Below are 26,846 nucleotides of genomic sequence, written 5' to 3'. Positions count from 1 at the left end.
TGGCAAGAAAACATTTATCACAATTGTGTAAATAAATAATAATTTGATTTTTGATAATCCGTAAGAAGGCGTTAAATGCATGAATTGGTAAATAAAACAGTGTTGAGAGCAAGAGATCGGGGCTTCATATCCTTAAAAAAGTACAATCCTTCTTATTACACGTGAAACGCGTAAACAGGACATCGAATTTGTGAGCAGAACTGTGATGAACATTTATCGTTTTCCCCAAGTCTACGATAACTACACACGAGTACATAGACACGATTGTTCTGAACCCCGTTCAAGGTTACGTTATCCTCACTACCTCCCGGGATGGAGGAAACAAGGCAATCCATTTGTTGTGAAAATATATGACGTCATAGCCTTTCAGTCCTCAACGGACGGAAAATATATGGATGACGTCATAGGTCCTCAACGAACGGAAGGCCTTTACTTAGCGAAGGCTGTCAACAATATTTACGCCAGTACCATGACAATATTTGGTACTTCGAGTATCATAATTAGGTAATGGATGTTAGTAACGTACTTATAGTTTGTTTATTGTTTTCCTATCACATGCTTGTATTAATAAGTCTATGAGTCAATTTGTGAGCTCTTGGTAAGCACGTAATTTTTCTCAGTAATTTTATGTATTATAGAAAATTGGGGTAGGTAATCCATAGGGGGAGAAATAATATTTCTCTTTTTATTTATACCATAATTTAGATCTTGCCAGAACGTTCACTATGCGTCAGCGTTTAGGTCAATGTTCGCACTTTTCGCAATAGTACTTACGGTGGAATCTCTTAGGTGCATAGTGATGTCTTCGTCTTTATTATTGTATTTGATTTTATCCTTCGGCTGCCTCTTTCAACACCCTTTGGAAGAATGAAGCTTAATTAATCTTTTTACTCATTGTATTTTCTTCTTTTTCAGTATGATTTACATTTGGACCATAGATAATTCATACCACGCCGTTTCTAGATTTGGCCTGGGCTTGCCCTCTATTATTATATTATGGGACTTAAGCTGATGAGTTTAATAAAGGGCCTATTAGTTCTATAAATCTTTTTTGAAAATCTAAAAAAACATTAATAGATTATTCTATCGGTTTAGCGATACAAGGAATTGAATACGGACTCAGTAAGACGGTTTTAGAACGAATTGAAGACATTTATGGAAGATCAAAGTTGATTCTGAAGATGAAAGATAATTGCGTAATTTGTTACTCTGTTCTTCAATTTGATGTTAAGGGGCATATTTTTCGGTTTATCTGTAAATCTGCAGGATATTATCTAAATAATACTTACATTTTCAATGTACCTTACTAATAATACCAAATAATGACATCAAAATTAAAACACATAATAACGGGTTCTTACCGCGTTTAAATCAGGGATATGAGACTCCCGATATTTCGACACTGTTCAACCCGTGACATGGCACTTGCAACAGTGTCGAAATATCGGGAGTCTCATATCCCTGATTTAAACGCGGTAAGAACCCGTTATTATGTGTTTTAATTATGATAATAACCGCGTAAACCTAAAACAATGTATAATGGCATCAAAGCACGAAATTATGTATTAAAATGTAGTTATTACAAACAGCGTATTATGATTTGTGGCATAAAATAATTTTCAAACTAATACGGTACCTCTAGAAGCAATATAACCAATGAATATAACCTAGAAGCAATGTAAGAATTAGTCTTCATTCTTTCATTGTTCATAATAAACCCTGCCACTTAACAAATAGGTACGATTTGTAGTTTCCATAATCTATGCAATATGCATACGTAGTACATGACAGTTTTCCTATTAAACCAGTGTGTTGGGACTTGATATTGGCTTCTTTCATTATAAAATAATATGAAAAAGTATCAGACTACTAAATCATATAAGCATATCCCTTAGCACTTACGTTTTCTATTTGTCTTAAACCTTGTAGGGAATGACAATGAACGATATAATCAACGCCTTTGGAATTATTGGCGACGTCAAACAATTCCAGTCAAGGAAAGTAACTTTAAACTTGGATAATCGCCGGATTGATCACAATGGATTTATTTTGTTCGCTATTGTTCAAAAGCGTGTTGGATAAAGTAGATTTGTATCTTGTGAAAAAGGAAATTTGTTTCCTTCGACCTTTAATGGATGTACTATAATATGTACTTGGCGAATATATTTTATTTAAAGTTATCTATCGCATTCTTTTGCTATTGAATTTCTGTTGTTAATTTAATTATAATCAAGATGCAGAAGGTGATGTGATGGGTTATTTATGTTCTTACTAAAACTGTATTTCAAAAGTTTAAATACTAAATCGTCAGTGTCTTTAAATAGTCCAAAGCATTTTATTTATATTATCTTTATTTAATACCATGCTATGATTTTATGTCACCTTTTGCCAATCTCGATGACAGATTAATTTATTAAGGATAGTATTATTTAAATATTGCGTAAGAAGCGTTTTCGCTTCCACCTGCTAATGTTTATTTTAATGTGATTATTTGTATTCTTCTTCTTCTTATCGTGTGGGTTGTAAGGTGATACCAACCTCATCAACCAAGAAGAACCAAGGAGATTTGTATTTACCCGTTTATGACAAAAATATATTAAATATATCAAATGCCATTAAAAGGTGGCGTGAAAAGTGAAAATTGTTCACTCTAGCTAGTTTCACTCTCCACATTTCCACCAACCCGCTGTTGGATTTGCATGATTTTTTTTGTTGCGAACGCGTGACTTGGACCCAATAGCAACAGAATATATATTTCCTTTATGATACAGCGTGATTTAAAATCCCATTAAGCGTTCGTCACCAGTTTTTGCTCGATTTATGTATACGGACATACATGAACTTTGTATACTGACCAATCAAGTGAATGTCAAGGATATTCACTACTTGTTCCCAGAATTTAAATTTTATCAACTACACCTTAAGACTGTGTCACACATTTGTGTCGTTTTATGTGCTTTTAATTACTTTTTTATCGTCGTGTGGAATGGAAATGTGTTGAGCATGGTAAATATCTACACTTACCATGTCTATTGTATTATTAATATACATGTGTGATACGTTGCATTTGCTATTAAAAATGCAATGCTCAATCTCTATTTGCTGTCAGTTGGAAAGGTGGTTCCAAATAATGCACTACGCCGCTTTATCGACCGTTTCTTCACTCACGTTTTAACTATACCCAGTACTTTTGTGTACTTATCGGGTGATTCATCTGACGGTCAGTGCCTTTGTTACGATCCTGGTAACGTATTAACTGTCGTCGTATCGCAGTCATCAAAGCCATCAACGAATATACGTGACTATTTTCCATGAGATGAGACCAAGGCCAAACCAAATATCCTGCTGAATTAAACATGAGTACGTCGCGACGCCGCCGTAATAAACTAGATACTTCACAATTTGGTCGGTTAGGTTTTTTAAAGACTTCCCGTTATAGAGCTAACTTAAACAGAGCGTGTTTGGGAGTTGGCGGATTTCCAAGTTCCGTCATTTTGTGTTCGTTGTGGACATTCTCATCGTCGTGTTGTTTTTAATCATTAAGTTTCATAGTCCACTTAAATTGTATGGAGTGTCGTATCTAAATATAAGTTCTCTTCACGTAAACATGCTGGCTTTTGTCTTGAAGTCCAGTAAAATTAACAGTGACGTCTAAGTCCTTTCATCGATCTACTTAATAGATCTAAAATCTGCTCTGTGTCTAAGAATACGTGTTTGATAGCCAGCAAGACATTAATAACGTTATTTTTTGCTTTCGATGTGAGCGAAATTAATGGATTTAGTAACTGTTAGAGGAACAGTAACCAAACCACAAGTTGTGTAAAAACACGTAAACCAAAGAATTATAGACTTGCGCACGAACTTGCTTATGTAAAGGTTTATTTAAGGAAAACGTGTTCGTTTTTTACTGCAATACAATATTTTTATTTCGAAATTCTAACTAAAATACCAGAATAATTACTATATATGTTAAAATACTTTTACTATTTATGCTGCCCTAAGTCTTAAATGACTGCAGTTGTTTATAACCACATCAATTAATAAAAACCACTCGGAATTAATGATATATCGACGTCTCACCACTCGCACGCAGCCAAAGCCTATTTACACCAACCAGAGACATCATGGTACTTATTGGTGGTTTGTCGGCCGATGAATATAATGTGCTGCTTCGTTATTTATGTTTGTAATAGTAATGATTTACATCTAGTCGTGCTCTTATACATCCTTTGATAATAATCATAGAAAGGATCTCTTACTTAGGTACTCTAGATATTAGAGTATTCCTTGTAGAAAGAGATAAATACCGCAAGAAAGGAACAAACATGTTCCCATTAGCATAACACCGATCAAGTAACATAATACATCAATGATATCGTTAGTCCCTGATCGAACATGTTATTTTTGGGATAATGTTGCGAGCGGAACAACCATTTTTCTGAAAGACGTTAAGAAATTGACAGATCAGATAGAAAATATGTATTTATCGTAATCGCAGCTGTCTGAAAAGAAGACTTAGGATTGCTCTGTGTACGGTATTTGAATATATACAACGTTGCCTTTTTCCAAATGAATACTCCTTAATAATTTCTGCGGTATATTTCTATTAATGCTGTTTAAAAAACAAAATATATGATCATAAACTGCGGTATTATTTGAATTTGACTACCGAACGGAAGTTGTAACGTTTAAAATCAGTAAATTCCAAACGCGTAATTACTAAGTTTAGCAGTTATTCCTTCAACTGGATCTCATTTGCTCTTTATTATCAAATTAAAGATTTTATTATCAGTCAATGGCAGGCAATGTGGCCAGTCTATAATTACAGTTGGGGTCAATCGTCATGAATTTGATTGCAGTCATTCGTTACTACATCGTTTTTCCGCCTACACTTCAATCAAATTCATAATAGCATGATTTTCGTAAGTTGCAGCGCCCCGCGTTATTTGGTGTGATCATCAGCCTTAAGACTAAGAATGACATCATTAGGACTTTTACAGGCACGTGTTCAAAGGTAATAAAATGATACCAGCACTTATTGCTTTGAACTTATTGTGTTTTAGTCATAAAGTTAATTTTGTTACGCTATTCTAGCTGTCAATGCACTTACTTCATAAGAAATATATATAATTATCAAGAAAACTTATCACTACATAATTATGTTGTTGCTTATTGTTATAATTATAACATCAACTTGTCAATGATTCTTACCTAAGACTTCCACGTGTTCTGCATATAATAACTGGATCTGATAGGTTTATTGATTGTACTATTTTAGCACTGTATCTAAGTGGTGAGGGTCGTCAGTTCTCAGTATTGAAGGATCAATAATCATTAATGTCTTAGCGTGTATGGAATTTCGAACTTGCATATGCATTTTAATGTCAAACTTGATTTATCCGGTAGTGTATTTTGTGACTTATTGCTGGCTAAAGTCCAGTCATTTGCCAGGTCGTCTCTCTACCTATAGCGTCGTCCTACCATTTCTTAGGAAAGGCATCTAATCCCGTTCGTCTCTCCACTGTCTTTAGTCTACAATATTTTTTTCATTGGTGCAAACATTTCGTAATTTCTCTACATGATTATTGCTATAAGGAAGTTTACAGATGCTCCAATAGTAATGAGAGTACAATCAAAATATTTCTCATAATAAACGTGCAGCTACATGTGAGTCTATTTATTAAACACGGGATTACACATATTAGTTGTACCTAACGTGTCTCTATTATTATGAAGCACAGTTGTCGCCGTCAATATCGCATATATGTTGACATAACTTCCTCGTATCACGTGCATAATCTACTTTGGTATTACAGACGACAGATTAGGCTGAAAATATAAAAGTAGAGGACATGTAAACAAGATTTGCGCCATGCTCTTACGATGTAGACGTAGTTTTGGCACTTAACAAAGTCTCGATCAAGGAGCGTTCTGTCTTGAGTTAAGATAATCCCGACAGACTTTTTATGAAGAAATTCAAATCCTAACAGATATATTGTAATCTCAGAAGGGAAAGCTTGTTTTCAGTGCTAATTATTATATAAAAAGTCCTACTCAGTTGTCACACAACATTTAGGTACAGTACAGCTTATAAATATTCTACTTCTAGGCACAGCTTTTTTTTATCAAATATTTAACTTACTCGACGTAGGTTCCATATCACTGGGACCATCGTCATGTCCCTAGAGCGTTATACTGTTTTTCACGTGGTCCGGTTACCTAACCTGAAGATTTGACATTTCTGATTTATTGCAGAAGCGACTGCCTCGTTAATCTCTCAATCCCCGAAGAGCAATCCAGCACCAATACACGTTAGGTCACATAGCTCCGAAACTCCCGATTTTAGGGCCTTGGTCTTCCTTTATACTTGGTGAATATTTTAGTCTTATCCATGACCAAATGCAGTGACTGCTAGCTAGTCTTTGGCAAATATTCAGCAAAATCTTGTCTTATCACGTCTACATAATATGCTTTAATATAATTATGGAGATTTCGAATTTCTTTCATACTTGTAACGTTCAAGTGTCTTTCCTGAAATTACTGAACCCGTTTATTAATGCAATCCGCTTCTGAAATATCCTTAGACTAGTGATGTGTTTAGTGTTAGTTGAAAAAAAAAAGTTGTATCGAGATGAGAACCATTTTAGGTTATAGAGTCGCCCACGTCCGTGTTTCGATACATTTCACGTGTCTTGTGGATGCTAAAGTTATGGTGAGTTTCGTTGGTAATGGTGGTAGGCTTGGTACAAGTAAGTTCGGTTAAAAAGGATATCAATGAAAATTAGCACAACAATGCAAATGTAAAAATATAGGCATTCCACCAAAACACAAGTTCACAATCATAAGTTTTATATAAATAGAGGATATAGGGTTAGGTTCTTGAATCACCTGATTGTCCGAAAAAGTAAGATGATTCCGTGCTTCGGAGGGCACGTTAAGCCGTTGGTCCCGGCTATTAGCCGTAAAAACACCTCCACCAACCCGCAGTGGAGCAGCGTGGTGGAGTATGCTCCATATCCCCTCCGGTTGATTGAGGAGAGGCCTGTGCCCAGCAGTGGGACGTATATAGGCTGTTTATGTGTATGTGTATAGAGTTATGTAAAAAAGCATCACACGAAATTGCATTTTTATTGAAATCTAACACACGATAGTGAACAAAGCTAGAGCTTAATAAATTACGTGCATTCAAAAGATCAAAATTAAATACGTTCTTCAAGAAATAAATAAGCACACCTCACACAATAAAAAAAACATTATATAGTATTTTCTTAAAAAAAAAAAAATGTTTAGCGTTTCCAAGACTGAGGAATTGGTGGGACTTCTTTGTAATATCTGGAAAAAATATATAGGTATTTACTTAAAATATACATTTTGAACTAAGTTAAAACAGTCAAATCTAAATTGGATCTACCTAGAGACTAGAGAATGGATATTATGTAAATAAGATGGACTCTTTAAAACTAACCTAACATTTTTTGAATTGAAGATAAAAAGCTACGAATATGATATTAAAAACAGTTGATATTGAAATTGAACAGAGGGAAAGTTCTTACCGCACGAAACCGCCGGAGGGTGAGAACGCCTTGTCTTTCAAAGGCACTAAGACAGCCGTGCCTCCGCCTTGCGGGAATTTGATGAAATACTGTACGCTGCTTGGTATCAGGTCACCTGTTATAATAGTAAAAATAAAAACTACTTATTCTTTGTCAATGAAAGAAAACCAGGTTTCCAGAAAAATGTGGCATCCTACAAAAAAAGGTTTCTTAATTACTCTTATAACACAAAGAAAATATTATGACGATAGACAAACTGAGTACTTTAGGCTAAAATATGGGTTAAGCCAAATAAGGGAAAAATCACATAAGAGAAAAGATCGGTAAAATGCTTACCATTTTGATTATATCGATATTTGCGTAGAAGTGACTGCTGCATACTAGTTTGTCCTTGATTGGACATCACTAGAATCGCGCACCTCTGGTAATAAATATGAACAACGGATTAAAACTGATGACTAATGAAGCCATTTATCGTGTAGACGTTGACATCATCGATATTCAAATAGAAGTATTTTTTTAAATATAATCTAAAATGTTCGACACCTTAATTTGTGACCCTTTGTTCGGTGTTGAACAGATTTGTGATCCTCGGATGCGCCCAGAAAAATAATTTAATAGAATACAGGCTTTTGTAATTTAATCATAATAAATACAATTTTCTTGGCTAAGAACTCTAAAAAGTTTTGCGAAAACTATTAAGGGGCCGTATTAAAAATGATAAGCTTAGGAGCGATATCACTATTGCAGATGCTTAGATTACCTATTTAAATATATTAGAAACTTAATATTCATACGTACGTCTTTTGGATCGAGAAAGTTGGTCGAGTAGCTGAACATTTCGTCACTGTCTGCGTCTGGTAGCTTCTCTCCTTTCAATCCGACAACTTTTTCATGTGGAACAGCTTCTGTCCTTGGTTCTTGCGTGATATGCCGTTCTTGTGGCATCTGCATCGGTATCTTGGCCGAGTCCGGAACAAATGACATGGGAAGCATCCTCTATAATATGACAGTTAAATTGTAATCAATTTGTTCATTGCATATTATTAACGATTCACGTATTGTTCGCGATGGAACATTTATTTCCAGATTTATTTTGTATATTTGAGTACCGATCAATTCAAATCGTCAGTAAATTATTAATATAGAAGTATTACAAATTAACTATTAGAAATAAGATTTACTTACACTTTCAGCATAAATGATTTTGAAAACGATCGCGATTAGCACACCACCGTTCCGCTTCATGATCGGACGAAGTGACTCCCCGAAAGCGTTTGATAAAATAACTGCTCACTTTACGTCCTCATCTGCTTTGTTTTATAAATACGGAGTCACATTACTCTTAATTCGAGATCGTAGCTTCAAACATAACATTATGTTTTAGAAACATGCTAAAAGAAGTGGAAATGCATCAAATCTATTCTCATTAGTGTTTGGACTTTGATATTTAGAAGTAGTTAAGTTTGAAATCGCTGGCCCGGGATTTTCAAATCAAAGTTGAAAAAAGTAAACATAATAAGTAAGTACCTACTTTGATAAAAGACGCATTTACAGCTAAATCCCACGCATTCTCGTAATTCTGGTTAACTTGTGACAAGCCTCTTGGATTATATAAAAAAGTTTGTAATGATACGCGAAGCTTCTAAAAGATTCGACATTTATTAATATTCAATGTTTTAATAACAGCTAGAAACTCGTGTGACCTAGAATCTGACACATGCCGTGAGAAATTCACCACATTGCAATGTTTGTTACAATGTGACTAGCCTAGAAACTTAGCCCGATGTTCGGTCTAGATTCTGAACAATTTACTTTCTTTGTAAGCTAAACACAGCTTTTTACTTTTACATTCAATAAAGCTTTGTCAAGATTTGAGTCTACTTAAGCATACTACTAATTTAAGTACTAATATTTTTTTTTTTTAATTTATTTTAATTCATAAGATATCCAACAGCAGTTTTACAGGTAAAGTTTAAGTATCTAAATTACATAGTGTGTCTTAGCCAATAACAGGATATCATCAATTTAGCTTAACTATTTTCGTTCTCGTTAGGCAAACAATAATTTCTTTGTTCGCATATATTAAATTAAATGTTTTAACGATATTTTTTGTATAGTAAATTTTATCAAACGAAAAAGGAATATTTCAACGAAAACATTCCATAATATTTATACAGTCTACGAATGTTCAGGAACCTCAGCTGGATTTTTCCGACATGTTTACAAAATCTTTCGAATATGTGCTATGAGATGGCGCAGTTAGATAAAGTTATTCTTTACCAGTGCTCTTAATATACGATATAATGTATATGTATAGACATAAAAGACAGTATTCCAGTTCGAACCAGATTTGTTCAGTTTGAAACGTAAACAAGTTTGCTATGGATTTATAAACCTGTTTTTACCAAATACCAGTTTTACTAAAGGAGTAGGTTCATGTGCTATTTGCTATAGGTATTATATATCTTTATATTTCCTTCGACCCTATTACTGTAAATAACTCTATTTACTTACACGTGACGCTACAGGCAGACAGTCGGTCGCCTCGTTACTTTGAGAAGTTTATTTTTACTTTTCTTGCTACTCCATTGCCTTACTCTCAACGTTTCAATGATCGATCCAGACTTGGAAACTCGATTCGAATTCTCAATAAACATTTCTTCAAAGCCATTACGAAATTGAAATGCGTTTGATCAGACATTGTAGCGACTGAAATAGTTACAAAATTCAATAAATTGTTTGTAGGTAAGATATAAATATAACATTTATATGTTTATTGGTTTAATGCGTATTTTATAGAGTTGCTCAGTGTTTTAACGGGTTACCTACTGGTGATTGTATGAATTGATATTCAGTCAAAGTTTGTTGTAAGAAATATAATTTTCCTTCTTATTTCTGTCAAGGCAATAAGTGACTGAAGTGAACTTAATCATCTAGTTCAAGCGCAATTACTTAAGATAATGGAAGAAGGATCCTTGAATGATCTAAGGGAATGCGTGCTCTTGTTCTTTTGGGCTCTTTCCAAGGTCATGGTAATCTGAAATGTCATGGTCACGGGCGAAAGCATCGTGTTTAACCAAGGACATTCATTTTCCGCATTCTTATTTGTAACTTTTGAGAGCCGTGGTAGCCCAGTTGGAAGAATGCTTGACTCTCATTGTGAGGTCGCAGGTTCGAATCCCAACACGGTTCACCAATGATTTTCGAAGTTATCGAATTCATGTTTGGATCTTAAATGTTTATCACGTGCTCAGCGGGGAACGAAAGCATCGTCAGGAAACACTGTAGGTAATTTGCTTCTGTAAAAAACCGGACCTGTCTAATCTTCAAGTTATGCAAGCGGGACCTGTGAACCACGGGATAAGGCTAGGGAGATAGATTCGTAACTTTTAATTTATTTGAAACGCCTTTAAGGAATTGATAAAATTAATTCGATTGTCTCGATTTCAACATTTTCGTAGAGAATGTTCATTGATATTTCATTATATTGTTTGCTTTCATAAATAGTATAGAGAGAATCGATGTCTGATTTATGAGCGTCGGTGTCCCAGCTTTATCATAGTTCACTAAAAGCTTTTAATATGCCTTTAGAAGGATAAAAGGTTTATAACGATGTACAGGTGTTGATAACAATATTTCTACTCATAATTTATTTTTAAGAGTACGTAAGCTTGTAACACAACACACTTTTTGTTGTTGCTTGTTGTGTTGTTGTTTGTACTTTTATAAGTAGGAAAATGTTATTCTTATTCTACATATACTTATTTGCATTACCTGAAACAATAGACAGTACATAAATACGCAGTACTGTACACAATTATTTTATGGGTGCTGTTATTTAACTTGATTACACTACATATATATATAATATAACATGTATATTCATATACTTACAGGCATGCACGAGGTTGCAACAGGAAAATAACAAACGCATATACTTTCAATGTAAACTGAACCTTAATTTCCGTTAATTAATACAAATTTGCCTTCATGGAACAATTGCGTTGTTTGTGTTATTACTTTTTATTCACTAAAGTCGTCTGTCTATAAAAAAAAATAATTATATAGGTAATTTTTGAGTATGTTTTTAATTTTACACTTACAATTTGATGTATAAATTGTAAATTATCAACAGCCAGTTGATTTTGATTCGTTGGTTTTGCTTTCTAAGCACAGTAAACAATATAACGAATTAGTAACTAATTCTCGTAAATAGATTTGTTCATGTGTAGACAGTTCTTATATAAATACCTACCTATATACAGGGTGTTAGTAACATCGTAACTAAAACTTTAAGGGATGATTCATTCCATGATTCTGACTTGATATCAAGTGGAATTTTCCGTCGGAAAAGTATGGAACGGAAAGTAATTTAAAAAAAAACATTAAAATTGTCATGAATTTTCCGACAGAAAAATCTATTTGATATCGACTCACAATTATGGTCTGAATCATCCCCCTCAGTATTACGATGTCACTAACACCATGTTACATTATTATGTAACAACATTGGGTGCAATAATACCAGTTTATACTAGATGTGATCCGAATCAGGACTTATAATATTGTTTCTTTGGAATGGTCAGATTTATTACGTAATTAATAATGGGTCTGTTACCATTACCATAGTAAAAGTCATCAAAAACAGATACGTTATGAAGCGTAGTGCTTTTTAACAGGCCCTGTATAAACAACATAAACATAAGCTCACGACTATATCGTAATTTGGGTAGTCAGAAGTATATCTATCAAGATGAAATAAGTACCTCACCGAGCAAATATGAAAAAAATTACATTTTAAACTCATATCCGGTCGTAGTCCGTAACTTATACCTACATGTCTATAGGTATCTACCTACCTACGTGTCTTCATTACGCTTTAATAATAACGCATGTGTAGATTTTTGTAATCGGATAGTAATAGCGGATACAATTATACTGGTGCTAATTCCTGTAAATACCATCTAATTTTATTTTAAGTTATATCTGTCATTTTCTTATCCGCCGAAAAGGAAAGGGACGGGTAATCGACAAGCATAAAATTTATGGAACACACATCTATTTTAAGCACAAATCTAAACCAACCGTCTAAAAATTTTACGTCCGTCAATAACCCGACACAGTTAAGTAGACAGCACGTCAAACGGATTGCATACCAGGGACGTACCTTTTGATTCGCCCGGGTTATTCATTCATTTACTCATTCTTCCTAAAATTAAGAGCTGTGAATCATCCGTCCCTTTCCTTTTCGACGGATATGAAAATGACGGATATAACTTAAAATAAAATTAGGCGGTGTCTGCAGGAATCGGGGCCAATGTCTGCTGCAAAACTGTATGACAATGGTTGACCTTTACTTTGAAAAATACGATCAACCGACACTTGTTTGCCCAAGTGCGGGTACGTCACTTCAGTACAGATTCGACCATTATACTTCGCGTAGTGTGAACTAAAACCTTATACAAAATAAATTTGAATAATAACTATTTTTATATAATAATATTATTATTACGTGTGCACGTGCGTGTAGTTTTAGTGGTTAATAATAAATGTTTGGACTTGCGGTCATTGTTCTCAATTCCGTTCGTGTTTAGTCTCTTGTGTTGTATTTATTTGTTTTTGTTGGAGATAAGAGTACTTGCGTATTCAATAGTGGTATTAAGACTGGTGGAAGTTTAAACATGGCGAGAAGCAAAGCTGTCAAAAGACACCATAAGACACAAACAAGGCAACCTTCGTATAATGTAACCCCACAACTGACTTTCGTTCGACGGAAAAGTTACAGATATCTTAAAAAAAGGTATGGCGAGATATCAATACATATACGATTTAAAGAATAAATAAAAGTGAAAGGTCTCTGACTGAGTCACTCACCACGATATCTCACGAACTACAAGTGCTAGGACTCTAAAATTTTGCATGGGGGTTCCGTTTAAAATGTAACTGCTCACTAAGACGGGATTTTGAGAAATTCAACCCCTAAGCGGGTGATTGTATGAGACTCCTATAGTATTATTAACAGGGTTTCTAAATTATTAGAAAATATTTATTATTTAAATAAATTAAAATTAATATATAAGCAACTAAAGTGATGGATTAAATAAAATGACTATCGGCGTCCGAAGGACGTAATATACGATCCCGACGACCCGATTACTCTAGCCATAGAGGCAGCCAATCAGCTCGCGACACCAAACACTTCAGGTCCCCGATACCGACCCCGCCGGCGTGGTCGACGATTTCCCTCATTCAGCGCTTATCGCTATCGACCCACTAGGGTCGATTAATTCTTTCAAATATTTTTCCTTTCAGACGACGCCCTGAGCCGAGGTTCGCGCCCAACTGGGCACCCTCAGGCCTGTTGTCTTAAACGTTGTACCGGGTGAGAGCCTTCAGCGCTCCCCATTTGTCCGGCCAAGTAGTTAATGCCATCTGCGGCAAATCTACAATAAGTAAAAAAAAAATGAAATGACTACGATAATGAGGGACTTCTCAGGCTACGTTCACCAAAAACAATATGATGGCGTTGTACAGCTTTAACGTGATAATTATTATCAATTACCTATTTTCTCATTGCTCGGGTAAATAATTATTCCAAAATACAATGTAACAGCAAAAGCATATATAAAAAATAATTGTTGCTGAATAAATATCACGCAATTTTGATCACATAATGGTGCTAATTCCTGTAAATACCATCTAATTTTATTTTAAGTTATATCTGTCATTGTCTTATCCGCCGAAAAGGAAAGGGACGGGTAATCGACAAGCATAAAATTTATGGAACACACGTCAATTTTAAGCACAAATCTAAACCAACCGTCTAAAAATTTTACGTCAGTCAATAACCCGACACATTAATTTACTCATTCTTCCTAAAATTAAGAGCTGTGAATCATCCGTCCCTTTCCTTTTCGACGGATATGAAAATGACGGATATAACTTAAAATAAAATTAGGCGGTGTCTCCAGGAATCGGGGCCAATGTAGGTATAGAATTTTGTTGCTACCTATATTGCTTCTCCTTGTTTTGATCAGAATCATAATGAGTGGAAGATGCAATTGTGCCTGGGCGTTATCAAGGGTTATCATTTTTACCCAAAAACAAAGATAAAAGATGCATATGTCTGTTATCCATGAAATTAGAAGGTTAAACGAAGGAAAATCTGTACAGCGCCATCTATATTGCTTTTGAGGAACGTAGCTTGGAAAGTCCTGCATTGATAAGAAGCATATCAGTGCTTATTATACTTTCACCGTCATGTCATCGATTGACACACATGAAAGGGACGTTATTTCCCATAGAAATGTGTACATAACCCATTATTAGAACTTTATAAAGTGATTGATAGACCCAATAGAACTACTTATCATGCTTCCAAGAACTTCATAAAAACTTCATTGAGGTAATGTTGTAGTATTTCGTTTTCATTTTATGCTATTATTACGTGGACTTATGTTTTATCAGAGTCTAAGTAGGGTAAATAAATATAATACGCAGATTAATGCCCGTTATCCAGGTCGGGATATGTTTAGGTCACAGCCACACAAATCACAAGCCGTTAAATCTGCTATCGTGTGGGTGGTGCGGTGGATTACCAACCTCATCAACTTGGTGTTCTCATCAACCCTGACACTTGTTGATGAGATCAGTCAGGAACTTCACAACTCACAAGAGAGAAAAAGAATACGTTGCTAACTTACCCAAGTTCTGGTTATCAATCCATAAGCTTCTTTTTATGTGGCTTAATGTAGATAGCTTTTTGAAACGGTGGCACGAACAAGCTGGGGACAGCGAGGAGTGGAAGCAGGGAAGAGAGGCCTTTGCCCTGCAGTGGGCTATTAATAATAATAATAATTGTAGATTTGCCGCAGATGTCATTAACTACTTGACCGGGCAAATGTGGAGCTCTGAGGGCTCTGACACGGTACAATATTTAAGACAACAGAGGGGTTAAAGTGGCCACATCGAAGCAATTCATCTAAGAAAGCAATAATGCTATTTGACATTTGTTTGCATTGCGCACTTACTTGTATATGTGCAAATGTCAGATTGCAACATTGCTTTCTTAGATGAATTGCTTCGATGTGGCCATTTAACCCCCCAGGCCTGAGGGTGTCCGAATCCATAACCAAAACTATGTGTTTCATTACCCAGTCGACTTATACGATATTCCAGTCCCGCATGACAACCGCGCCGCGCGCGGCGCGAATTATATTGAGCACTTCGACCAATAAACGATACGAATGCTATCTACGTAGAAGGATGTCAAACGGCTGTTGGTCGAAGTCCTCGATGCAAATCGCGCTGCGCGCGGCGCGGTTACCGTGCAGAGCCTACCGGTGCGATAAGTTTATCGTCACGTGTCTGTCGACTACGAACTTAAACACGGAGGAGGCAGACAAATGTTATGTTATTTTATGTTGATAAATTTCAAGCTATTGATAATGTTGAGTCACGCTATAGTTTATCTTCTAGCCCGTGGTCATGTTTAGAAACATGTTGAGTTTGATATAAAACTGTATCAGACCCATGTGCTAAATGTGTTTTGTAATACAAACACAACACCATATTGTTAGAGGTTCTAAACTACTGACAAGTTAGTAAGTACCTTAACGCTCTTACTTACGTGTACTATTTTGTTCAGAGCAACACTACAAGCAAGACGTATACTGCACGTATTATTTTTTTTTTTTTTTTTTTATTTATTTGGGATAACAAACAGTTACATATTATAATGTTACAAATTGTAATAGCTTAAAAGAAAATTTATCTTAACATGCAACCAACTACATTATCCACAGCTTATGTATACAGTTTACATTTTTAGGATCTCGTTAAGATGCGTGCTGACAACTGTACCCACATTTACGCATAACTATACGCAGTTATGTATAACTATACGTAAATGTAGGCATATGACAATAGGTACAGTTTCTATTTAAGTATATAATATTGAAATATTGAAATAAATTTCCCAGGTGGATGGCGCCAGTGTTAGTAGACTCAACGTTATTTATGTAATTATAGGTTTTATTCTTGGGTGTGTCGAATTGATAAACTGAAACAAATCACAGTAACAATGCGCCATCCCTACAGTCCGGTTTTTTTGTTTAACCTAACAGAAATCTTAAGTACCTACTGATTATGCGATTGGCCGATTAAACTGCTGCCGCTCATAGCACCGATTTTATTTAGTACTGAGGTTCTAAATGTAGGCGCAGGCAGTGAGAAAATGTCAATATCCTGGAAATGAACATTATAGGATGTCATGAGCGCGTTGAGCGGCGCGCGCTTACCAGCGTTTGTGCGACTGCTAATAGGCGCGAACACCGGGCGGGTTCGTAATGATCGCTGTCGAGCAGCTCGTGGTACGTTAAAACGCACCATGTTATGAATGTCGATACAATCTAACTTATGATTGCAGATCTTATAGAGCAGCATGGCTCCTAAAAGTAATCGACGGTTTTTTGTAGTGTGAAGTTTATATTTGATAAGCGATTGTACATATGATAAACGACCTATTTTACATTTGTAAATCATAGATTTTAAAAATTTTCTTTGAACGTTTTCTATTATGTTACTATACTTATCGTAATATGGGTTCCAAATTTGACAGGCGTATTCTAATTGTGATCTAATTAATGTCTTGAACAGATACAGAAAAGTGTGGGGCGATTCAAAGTATTTAGATGATCTCATTACAAAACCATACATACTGAAAGCTTTATTAACGATCTTTTGGATATGAACATCAAAGTGTAGTTTTGAATCCAGATGTATGCCCAGGTCCCGCAGTGAGCGTACGTTCTTCAGTTGAATGTTGTTCAATTTATAGTTAAATTGAATTTCCTTTCTTTTTTTTGTGAATCTAATAAAATTGCATTTTGAAATACTAAGATATAGCTTATTTTCGAGACAGTAATTATCAAGGCGGTCCAGATCGTCTTGTATTAGATGGCAATCGTGAATAGACGTGATTGGTCGGAATATTTTCAAGTCATCTGCATATAACAGAAAATTGGAATGATGAAAACATTGGCCAATATCATTAATGTAAACGACAAACAATAGCGGTCCCAGTATGGATCCCTGCGGGACGCCAGAGGTCACGAGAATCGCTTCGGATTTATGCCCTGAGATGACTATTCTTTGACTTCGCCCCGATATATAAGAAGCAAACCATCGCAGTAAGTTACCTTTGATTCCGTTAAATGCAATCTTATCAAGCAGCATTTTGTGGTCCACCTTATCGAAAGCCTTCTGAAAGTCAGTGTATACCGCGTCGATTTGTATGTTTCTATCCATATTTTTGAAAAGGTTTTCAACAAACAGTAGCAGATTAGTGCAGGTAGATCGGTTTTTAACAAATCCGTGCTGCTCTTTAATAATAATTTTGTGAACAATGGGGTAAATTTGGCGATGGACCAGTCTCTCAAAGAGCTTGGACAAGGCGGGTAAAATTGAAATTGGGCGATAGTTTGCAATATTCTCTTTAGTCCCGCTTTTGTAAATGGGCGTAACATTTGCTTGCTTCCATATGTCCGGGAATACCCCTTCAGACAAGCATTTATTGAAAATAATGAATAGGGGTTTGCAGATATGACTCGCAGTGTTCTTGAGAAACAATGCTGGAACACCATCAGACCCAGGAGCTTTTGTATGATCTATTTTTTTTCAGTTCAGACTTTATTTCACTGTCGTGAATGCGCATTTGACTAATGATTATGTCATTATTACTGTGATCTTGTGGTGGACAGTAATTTTCAATGTCTAATGCGGATATCTCGTAAACCGATTTAAAGAACATTGCAAATAAATTACATATTTCTAATGGTGTTCCAGCATTCTTGTTCTCGTATACCATCTTGGTTGGGATACCCGGCTTGTCTCTGAGACCTGAAACGAATTTCCAGAAATATTTTACGTTTGACCTGATACTTGTTTCCAGTGAACGTTTGTATTTTACATACGCATTGTGACACTCGTCTTTAAATCGCTTTCTGTACATGGAAAAAATATGATAGTCACTTTCGTTGCCATAGATTTTCCATTTTATCCAAGCTTTGTTTTTGTTTTTAAATATATGAATTAATGACGGGGAAAACCAGGGTGGGAAATTAGTACCCTTACGCACTGTTGTTGGAACGTGGGATTTGATAATACTATATAGCTGCTCGTAAAATGTTGCAACAGCAGCTTCTGCTGGTAAATCATCTAAGAGTGTATTCCAGTCTATCTTTGCAAATGACTTATTAATATCTTCGTAATTTGCTTTGTGGAAATTGGGCTTTATTATTGTATGTTTTGCTATATAAGAAGTGGTTATTCCAAAAGGTACTGATACTAAGAGAGGAGGGTGTAGAGGGTCAACTTTTGTCAAGGGTACGTTAGACAGTGAAACACTACATTCCACATTAGACATTACTAGATCTAAGATTCTGTTTAAGTTGTTCTCTATATGGTTATATTGTGTAGCATCCAATAGCGCCAAAAAATTGCTTAATTCACATTCTATGTTAGATGTGCCGCCACATGTTAGACCGCGTTTACCTATCGGACTTGGAGTCCATTTTATATGTGGTAAATTAAAATCGCCTATTACAACAAAGTTTGCAAGAGTATTTAGTTTTTCAGAAAGCATATTCAAGTATTCAAGGTAATTGTCAAGTTTTGTATCAGGTGGTATATATGTTACGTTGATAGTATTACGAGTGTTGGATACTGTGATTTCAATGAATAAGAATTCTAAGCAAGCAGCAAGGACCGTGTCTCTGATTGGGTAAAGCCTGACAGGTTTTAGTTCTCGTAGTACAGCTATTAAGACTCCTCCTCCATCAGCTTTATTAGTAGATACCCGGTCTCGATCTTCCCGGAAGACAACATAACGCTTGTCTATGAATTCACTATCTGATATTTCAGGGACAAGCCAGGTCTCCGTCAATATAATTACGTCATATGAGAAGGCCAGGATATTCATGTATAAGATATTCAATTTAGTACGTAGCCCCTTACAGTTCTGGTAATATAAACTTAGTTTGTTAGCCATAATCTCGAGTATCTATACTTGGTATTAAATTTAGAGTGTTAATACTAGTTGGAACCTTTGTAAATAGTGTATATATAGAATTAGATGTTTTAAATATAAAATAGGCGTTGGCAAGATCTTTAATAAGTTTTTTGAGTTTCCTGACATATTGTGACATACGGGTGTTCATTTCCAGGTCCTTAACAGTTGCATCTACGATATAAGAGAATATGTATAAGTGATAGCAAAGGTAAACGATATCAATTGGAAGCGTCGCGATTTTTGATTTTTTGAAGATCATTATGGGTTCTAATTGCGAAAATAGGTGAAGTATCTGATTCCCGTATGAGTATAGTAGCGTGTTTGACCCACACGTATTTAAAATTATGACGAGTAGCAGCTTCCCTGGCCTCGCGAAAAAGAATCTTGTTCTGCAGGGTAAGGTGTTCATTCATGTATATCACTTGTGCCGTACCAGATATGTTGATTTGGTCTGATTTTAGTCCTTTGTTTTTTCGATAAGCGCTTAAATAGTTGTCGCGCAAGTTTCTTGAAGCAAATTTGGCGATTATATTCTTCGGATTATTTTGCCCTTGTTTGGCGTGTGGAACACGATGTATGGACGTAACATCATTCAAAGACAGAGGCACATGAATCTGTTTGCCAAGGTCTATTATTATGTTCATAAGGTTTTCGCCCTTTCTTTCCGGTACGTTGTTGATTTCAATGTTGTACTGGCGTGCGTGTTGCTCTAAAGAGTTTATTTTAGCTTCTAAATTAGTAATCTTTTTTTGCGGATCATGCGAGTTCTTCATAGCAGTCTCTAATTTGGAAACGCGGCATAAGATGTCTTCTTGTTGATCAGCGTGGAACTGCACCGCTGTTTCCAAGGTTGACAAGCTCTTTTTAACTTCCGTATTTTCGCGACTCAACTTATTTATGTCTTGTTTCAATGATTGTTGGTTAGTGCTTAGGGAACTTATTTCTGATTTAATGTCTTCAATGGATTTGGTTAGACTATCTGTGGCCGTTTTTATATCGGTTATAATTTCAAATTTTTTGTCAAAATCTGATTTCCACTCGTGTAATGTAGCTTTCAGCTCTTTTGCAAGACCACAAAAGGTCTCTGTGAGGTCATCGTCGGGTTGTTTGCGTTTCCTGTGCGTGGTGTTAAGGTCGGACCCAGATGCAAGATCAGGATTACTAGAGTAGTCTTTGTTTATGTTCGATGAATGAAACATGGTAAAAGTTTTTTTTTGAGCAGTATTTGTCCAATGCGCTGAGTTGCGTAGGTGAGTAAAGTAAATAATAATTATTAAAAGTATACGTATCGTGGTAGCGGTCGATGTATTAAAAGCGATAGTGTGACGAATCGTTAATCTATCGCTGCGAACGTGGTATAGGGCTAATCGTACACCTTGTATGTGAGTCACTATTTCGCCGCAGGCTGCAGATTCTAGTTGGCGCGTTCGAACAACGCTGGTCGCAGAATATCAGACACCGAGCTCGAGTCCCGCATCCGCACTTTCTTTTCACAGTATATTTTTCTTGTTTGCACTTTGTATAGTTTCTATGCACTGATGCTAATGACGACAGCCGAGAGGGATGCCGCTATACAATTTTCAATATGGCGCGTGCGTTAAATGGCGAGTATTCAAAGCTAGTAAGAGAGCGACCGATGTTCACAAAAGCCGAGACAAAAAGTTATTTAAATTTAAGGAAATAATATTTCCAAGTTGACCAGCGACACACACGTCTGCTCTCAACGAGATATCCGGGCCGAAAAAAAGTTGAATTATTAGTTGGTAGTTAACCATAGTGCCGCGATAGGATACTAACGCTTTTTAACCGCCTTTAAAAAAAGAAGGTTATCATTATAAGCATCTATTTCTGTCAAAAATGTTTGATTGAATGATTTCTTTGCATCGCATTTATTTCGTACTTTTTTGATGTATAATAATTATGTTACTATATTTATAGTACACTAAATTTCAATAATCATGCGTCTCTCGGAAGACACGTTTTGCAGTCGGTTCCGGCTACTATTTACTTAATAAGTAAGTATGAAGCCGTTACATGAGCCATGATTGATGAGGTGGGTCATTGATCTCAACCTACAAGAGAAGAAATGTAATCTAATCAAATATCGTATATATTCTGCCCGTTTTCTTCTATCGCATGGGTTGTGAGGTGGCGTACCATTCTCATCAACCCTTGTGACAGGGTTACTATTGAGCCGCCAAAGGCCCCTGGCATGTCTCATGTAACGACTACTTACTTACATCAGTAAGTGGAACTGGGACCAATAGCTTAACGTGCCTTCCGAAGCACGGATCATCTTACTTTTGGACAATCTGGTAATCATCCAGTAATGTCCTAACCAAACTAGGGACCACAAAGTAATTTTTGTGATGAATATAACGACTATGGTCAAGTCTGTCATATTCGTCAAGTCCTCTTTTCGACAAGTTATGAAATTTGCCAAACGCGCTATTCGAATATATGATATGTCCCCACCGGGAATCGAACCGGGACCTCCGGATCGTGAGCCCAACGCTCAACCACTGGACCACAGAGGTCGTATTCTGCCCATTTGATTAAGCTTATCATATTATTTCTCTTTCAGAAGTTTCAGACCATTCGTGTGTTGTGAAAATTTCTATAAAACTTTTTGTAAGAAAAATAGCCGAGATTTTCTCAATGGCGTCTACAGCCTTCCTTGACCCGTCGTATTTGTCGTCACCAATTAACTCTAGAGTCATAATTTTTGCTCGCTGGCACACATGTTGAGTATTTTTAGCTATGCAGGGTGTTAGTGACAATGACGAAAACTTCAAGGGATGATTTAGATCATGAGTTGATATCAATTGGAATTTTCCGTCGTAAAAAGATGGAACTGAAAATAATAAAAAAATACCGGATAAGTCCGAGTCGGACTTGCGCACGAAGGGTTCCGTTCCATTGACTAGGTAAATAAAAGTAGTTATTGATATCCAGCGAAAAACGGCAAAGTAATCGCGTTTGTTTATCTGACTAATAAACCGGACCTTGTGAAAAACGAGATATTGCTAGGACTGATGAATATTACGGTTCATGAGATACAACATGGTGACAGACAGATGGACGGACAGACAACGGAGTCTTAGTAATAGGGGCCCGTCTTATACCCTTTGGGTACGGAACTCTAAAAACAAAAAATCATGACAAAATTCCACATGATATCAAATAAAATAAAAATAAATAAATAACTCAGAATCATAGTATGAAACGTAACCCATTTTCTTTTCCAGCCAACTAGTTAATACTACAAACCGAGTATAAATCACGTCAAAAAATATTTCAATTTTAATTTAATTTAACTTATATAAACTTATATATCTTACCTATAGGTTGTAAGGTCGTTGATCGACACTACCTAGTACCTAGAAGAAGTCAAGGTTACCTACTAATTATTGTGTTGCCAAAAACCCCCGATATGACTCGTGCAACGGCTACGTATCTTTCGAAGCAAGGAATTATCTTGATTTCGGACAATCAGGTGACTCAACTTGCAGTGTCGTAACAAAATTAAGGACGGCCTCACAAAGCGGTTTAATTTGAATCTTGTTAAGGTTCCAAATTTGGTCGATATTCCCAGACATAATTGTCATCTCCGTAGCGTAATCCTTTTTCTCATAGGTTCCGCAACCAAGCTTAAGATTTGAAAGGTCTGGTTTTTTACAGATGCCACTCCCAATCCAATACCCAATCCTGTTGTGTTGTGTGTGTCACTGCCAATCCTGTTTCCCAATAGCATCGAAAAATTCGCCTTAAATTAAGAATGATACAAACAGCGATGTATTTCATTAGAGGAAAACTGTTGTAAGAAAACATAAATTGACGTCAATCTTATTGCTTTTTATTCCACGTCCGTAAAAAGGTTTCTTTGCTGACATTCGTGTACAATCAGTTTCATAAAAAACAACTTTAATTTATTACTTATTTTTTGTTACTTGTATAAATTCAAATTATCAGTTTGTTATTTTGACTTTCAGACTTATTAATATTCACTGAATTTGGTTGAATATTTGCTGAAATAATCTTTGTGGTTATGAACCGCTCTCAGGGATTTCACTCGGGAAATATGACCCACATTAAAATTAAATTTAATTCTGATACCTAGATAGATATTTTAAATGAGTTCAAATACAGTTTTGTGATTTTTGTAACATATACTTGTCCATGATTTTTCTTTTTATAGCACTCACCCGTTAGGGAAACTCACAAAGAGAAAACAAGAGTATTTTCTCTTTATACTTTTTCATGTCCTTATATTTCAATAGGTACTACGATAGTAGCTAGGTATTTTATACGTACAACGCGCGACGCTACGTTACATTGCGTTCAATATCTAATTCCATGTATAACAATATTTATGATCTTCTATTGAATATATTTTTCTTTATTGCCTTGCGTCCTAAAATACAGGGTATCCTAGTTTTAGGCTCCAGTCTCTAAAAATACTACCATGTATTTTTGTAGACGAAATAAAGATTTTATTTGCTTTACTTGTTTACTTACTAATAAATTGTATAGATATTTCTTCTACTCTATAGTACCGTATTAAACTCTATAATATTGCATATTTTCTGTTTAAATGCAAATGTACAATAGAAAGGCTTAATCATTCGTTTGCCTATCTACATCATCATCGTTGCCTCTATCTTATATCTTATTTTATCATAGCGTTTTTAGAAAAATCGGTTTGTTATCTTTACCACAAATATTATCGATTCTCCTAAAACCAATCGATTGTTTGTTTTAGATGTGTCGATGTTCTGGACACTGCCCAGTTTGCCTTTTGTCGTGTCACGTACTTTGAAAGTTCGTATTGATAAGAGGTATTTTATCAATACTAGCAGATATTCAGAGTTTCATTCACATCACTAATTTAAGAGCCACGCTCTTGTCGGTGTAGTATTTTCCATGCTACTTTTGAGGGCAAAATAGGGCAGTGGTTTTCCTCTTGCCTTCTGCCCCAGAGTTCCGGAGTTTCATTACATTACCGCTATTTATATTAACGTGCGGTTTATTTTATTCGACATTTATACTTAGTAAATAACTACCGCTCGAAGCTGGAGTCTCATATATACGACACGAATTCAGGTTACACTGGTTGTCGCCGTTGGTCCCGGTTACTACTTACTAAAGTAAGTAGGCGTTACATGAACCATGTCAGAGGCCTGACACCAGGGTTGATAAGGTTGGTAATCCACCTCACAACACTCACACGATAGAAGAAGATTGGTCGTTAGAACAGGGACGGATTTCAGTATACTTACCTAGTAAACAGAGGAAGTAACAAGGCAGCCTCAATTATGACTTGTTGTACGTGTTCTTAGTGCATAAAGCATAATGTTTATTTTTTTTTGTACTAAAACAGATCTTTGATTGCAAGTTGTTTATTACCTATACTGTTTTATTTTGTGCATTATTACTTTTTTTTTGACAAATGTTGTTTGCTTGCGGCAGGTCTACCGGCAACTTCGCGGCGGGCGCGGGCGCGGGTGGCGGGTGCGGCGCCCCGCGCTCCGCCCCCGCCACCCCGCTGCAACTCGAGCCGCATCCACGAGCCAAGCACGACAAGTTAGTACCACTTTCAGTTTTTTGTTTTTCTGATCTGAGGTTTTTTCTTGGCACTAAAACCAAAATGCGTTCAGCTGCTCATCTGACCGGGGCCCGGGCAGTTTGTCAGTCGTAAAAATCAAGACAGGCACTGTGTCTTCTTTCTAACATGATGGGTCGTCAAAGGGTGATGGGTTGATCACCTGTCGGATATACATGGCTACCAGCTTAAATACCTTCACCAACCTGCAAAGGAACAGTGTTATGTAAGTAAAGTAGTAGGTATGCTGCATATTTGCCGAAATAATACATATCTTAACCAACATATTATAACGACATATTTCATTATTGTTGAATACTATAACAGTATGTATGTATCGAAACATAAGGAAAACGAAAAGAAAATTCAAAGAGACTTTCCTTATACTTTCCACGATCTTCTAATTTGATAATAAACATAATAATAAGGTTGCATGTTCTAGAGACTGCCTTGAATTGAAGCGAAGAAGTAGTAGCAATATGTATGACTGGAACTGACATCCTATAAACAAATAAGTTTACATTCGCTGAGGAGTTTTTCGAAAAAAGCGTCCAAACCGTCGGTCGGTCTACCTTGTAGCGGGCCTACCCACTGAGCGTCGTCCGACACGTGGTCGTCATTCCAGAACCCTTTCGCCCCAGCGGCCATCGGTTCTCCTCGCTATGTGTCATGCCCACTGCCAATTCAGCTTTGCAATTCTCCGAGCTATGTCGGTGACTTCAGTTCTCCTGCGGATCTCCTCATTTCTGATTCGATCAAGCAGGGAAATACCGAGCATAGCTCTCTCCATTGCCCGCTGAGCGACACCGAGCCTCCTCACGAGACCCATAGTAAGCGGCCACGTCTCACTGCCGTAGGTCATCACTGGCAACACGCACGTATTTTGGACGGGTAGATATTCCGCAGCCTCCCGAACGCTGCCGACGAGAGATCTCTTTCTCGAAGTTGGATTTACCTAACTGGATTATTTGTCGTAGGTAAATGTACTGGTCTTTTTTGGTTTTTGTCTTTGCCATGTTCATGCTAAGGAAAATGTTATGGCTCGTCAAATAAAGTGCAATATCGGTTGTATAGTGTCGTTACACGTCGTCGTTTGTGACAAGATGCGCCGCAGACACTTTTTTACAAAGATTGGTTGTCAATTTGTTACGCGAGGTCTATGATGATTGGAGACTTAAATTAATAAATAGGGCTACAAATAAGGGCAAGGCCGAGGGTTTAGTACACGGCCTTTCGTTAGTCGATTTGGCCTTTAAAGTATACAATAACATCAATACAAACTGCTGCGAAGTGGAAGAACGGGATGTTGATAAGGAGTTTGTAAGTTATCTGATTGTAAAGTGATTTTGTATTATCTTTGCTACTGTTAGTCAAGATATCTTAAATAAATTGCGCAGGTATTATTCAGATATGACTGTAAACCTTCTTTGTTAATTTGTACAGCAATTGAAAATACTAACCCTAGCACTGGCTTCGTTTTTTTAGGGTTGATACAGCAATACCGTGATTATAGTAAGTCATCATCATCTCCCTAGCGTTATCCCGTTTTTCACAAGGTCCGCTGATCTAACCTGAAAATTTGACAGGTCCGGTTTATTACAGAAGCGACTGCCTGTCT

General features: G+C 36.2%; 3 protein-coding genes across 5 annotated transcripts in view; 2 read left to right on the top strand and 1 right to left on the bottom strand.

Moving 5' to 3' along the window:
• The window catches only part of LOC126370988 (hemicentin-2-like), a 540,644-nt gene that overhangs the window by 34,728 nt on the left and 479,070 nt on the right, over positions 1–26,846 (top strand). The gene's annotated exons all lie outside the window — the stretch shown is intronic.
• The window catches only part of LOC126370964 (uncharacterized), a 112,072-nt gene that overhangs the window by 48,171 nt on the left and 37,055 nt on the right, over positions 1–26,846 (top strand). For all 3 annotated transcript variants that reach the window (XM_050016135.1, XM_050016134.1, XM_050016136.1), the window contains one exon: positions 25,096–25,209. In XM_050016135.1, the coding sequence (XP_049872092.1) occupies positions 25,096–25,209 (114 nt within the window). The remainder of the gene's footprint in view (positions 1–25,095; positions 25,210–26,846) is intronic.
• Positions 7,242–8,838, bottom strand: LOC126371000 (uncharacterized). The gene is made up of 5 exons (XM_050016199.1): positions 8,742–8,838; positions 8,355–8,552; positions 7,890–7,974; positions 7,554–7,668; positions 7,242–7,332 (listed from the first exon to the last, which is right to left on the bottom strand). Exons 1-5 carry the CDS (start codon positions 8,799–8,801, stop codon positions 7,287–7,289), a joined length of 504 nt encoding a protein of 167 aa, XP_049872156.1. The 5' UTR covers positions 8,802–8,838; the 3' UTR covers positions 7,242–7,286.

The sequence above is a fragment of the Pectinophora gossypiella genome, chromosome 11 (genome assembly GCF_024362695.1).
Source record: "Pectinophora gossypiella chromosome 11, ilPecGoss1.1, whole genome shotgun sequence".
NCBI classification, from domain to species: domain Eukaryota; kingdom Metazoa; phylum Arthropoda; class Insecta; order Lepidoptera; family Gelechiidae; genus Pectinophora; species Pectinophora gossypiella.
Note: the sequence above shows the minus strand (reverse complement) of the source record. Positions and strands in the feature narration are given on the sequence as shown.

Excerpts from the sequence above, each read along its gene's own strand:
- LOC126371000 (XM_050016199.1), bottom strand. The coding sequence starts at position 8,801 with ATGAAGCGGAACGGTGGTGTGCTAATCGCGATCGTTTTCAAAATCATT. Across the intron at positions 8,553-8,741 it reads AAATCATTTATGCTGAAAGT|AGGATGCTTCCCATGTCATT; the intron begins GTAAGTAAATCT and ends GTCATATTATAG. Across the intron at positions 7,333-7,553 it reads CCCTCCGGCGGTTTCGTGCG|ATATTACAAAGAAGTCCCAC; the intron begins GTAAGAACTTTC and ends TATTTTTTCCAG.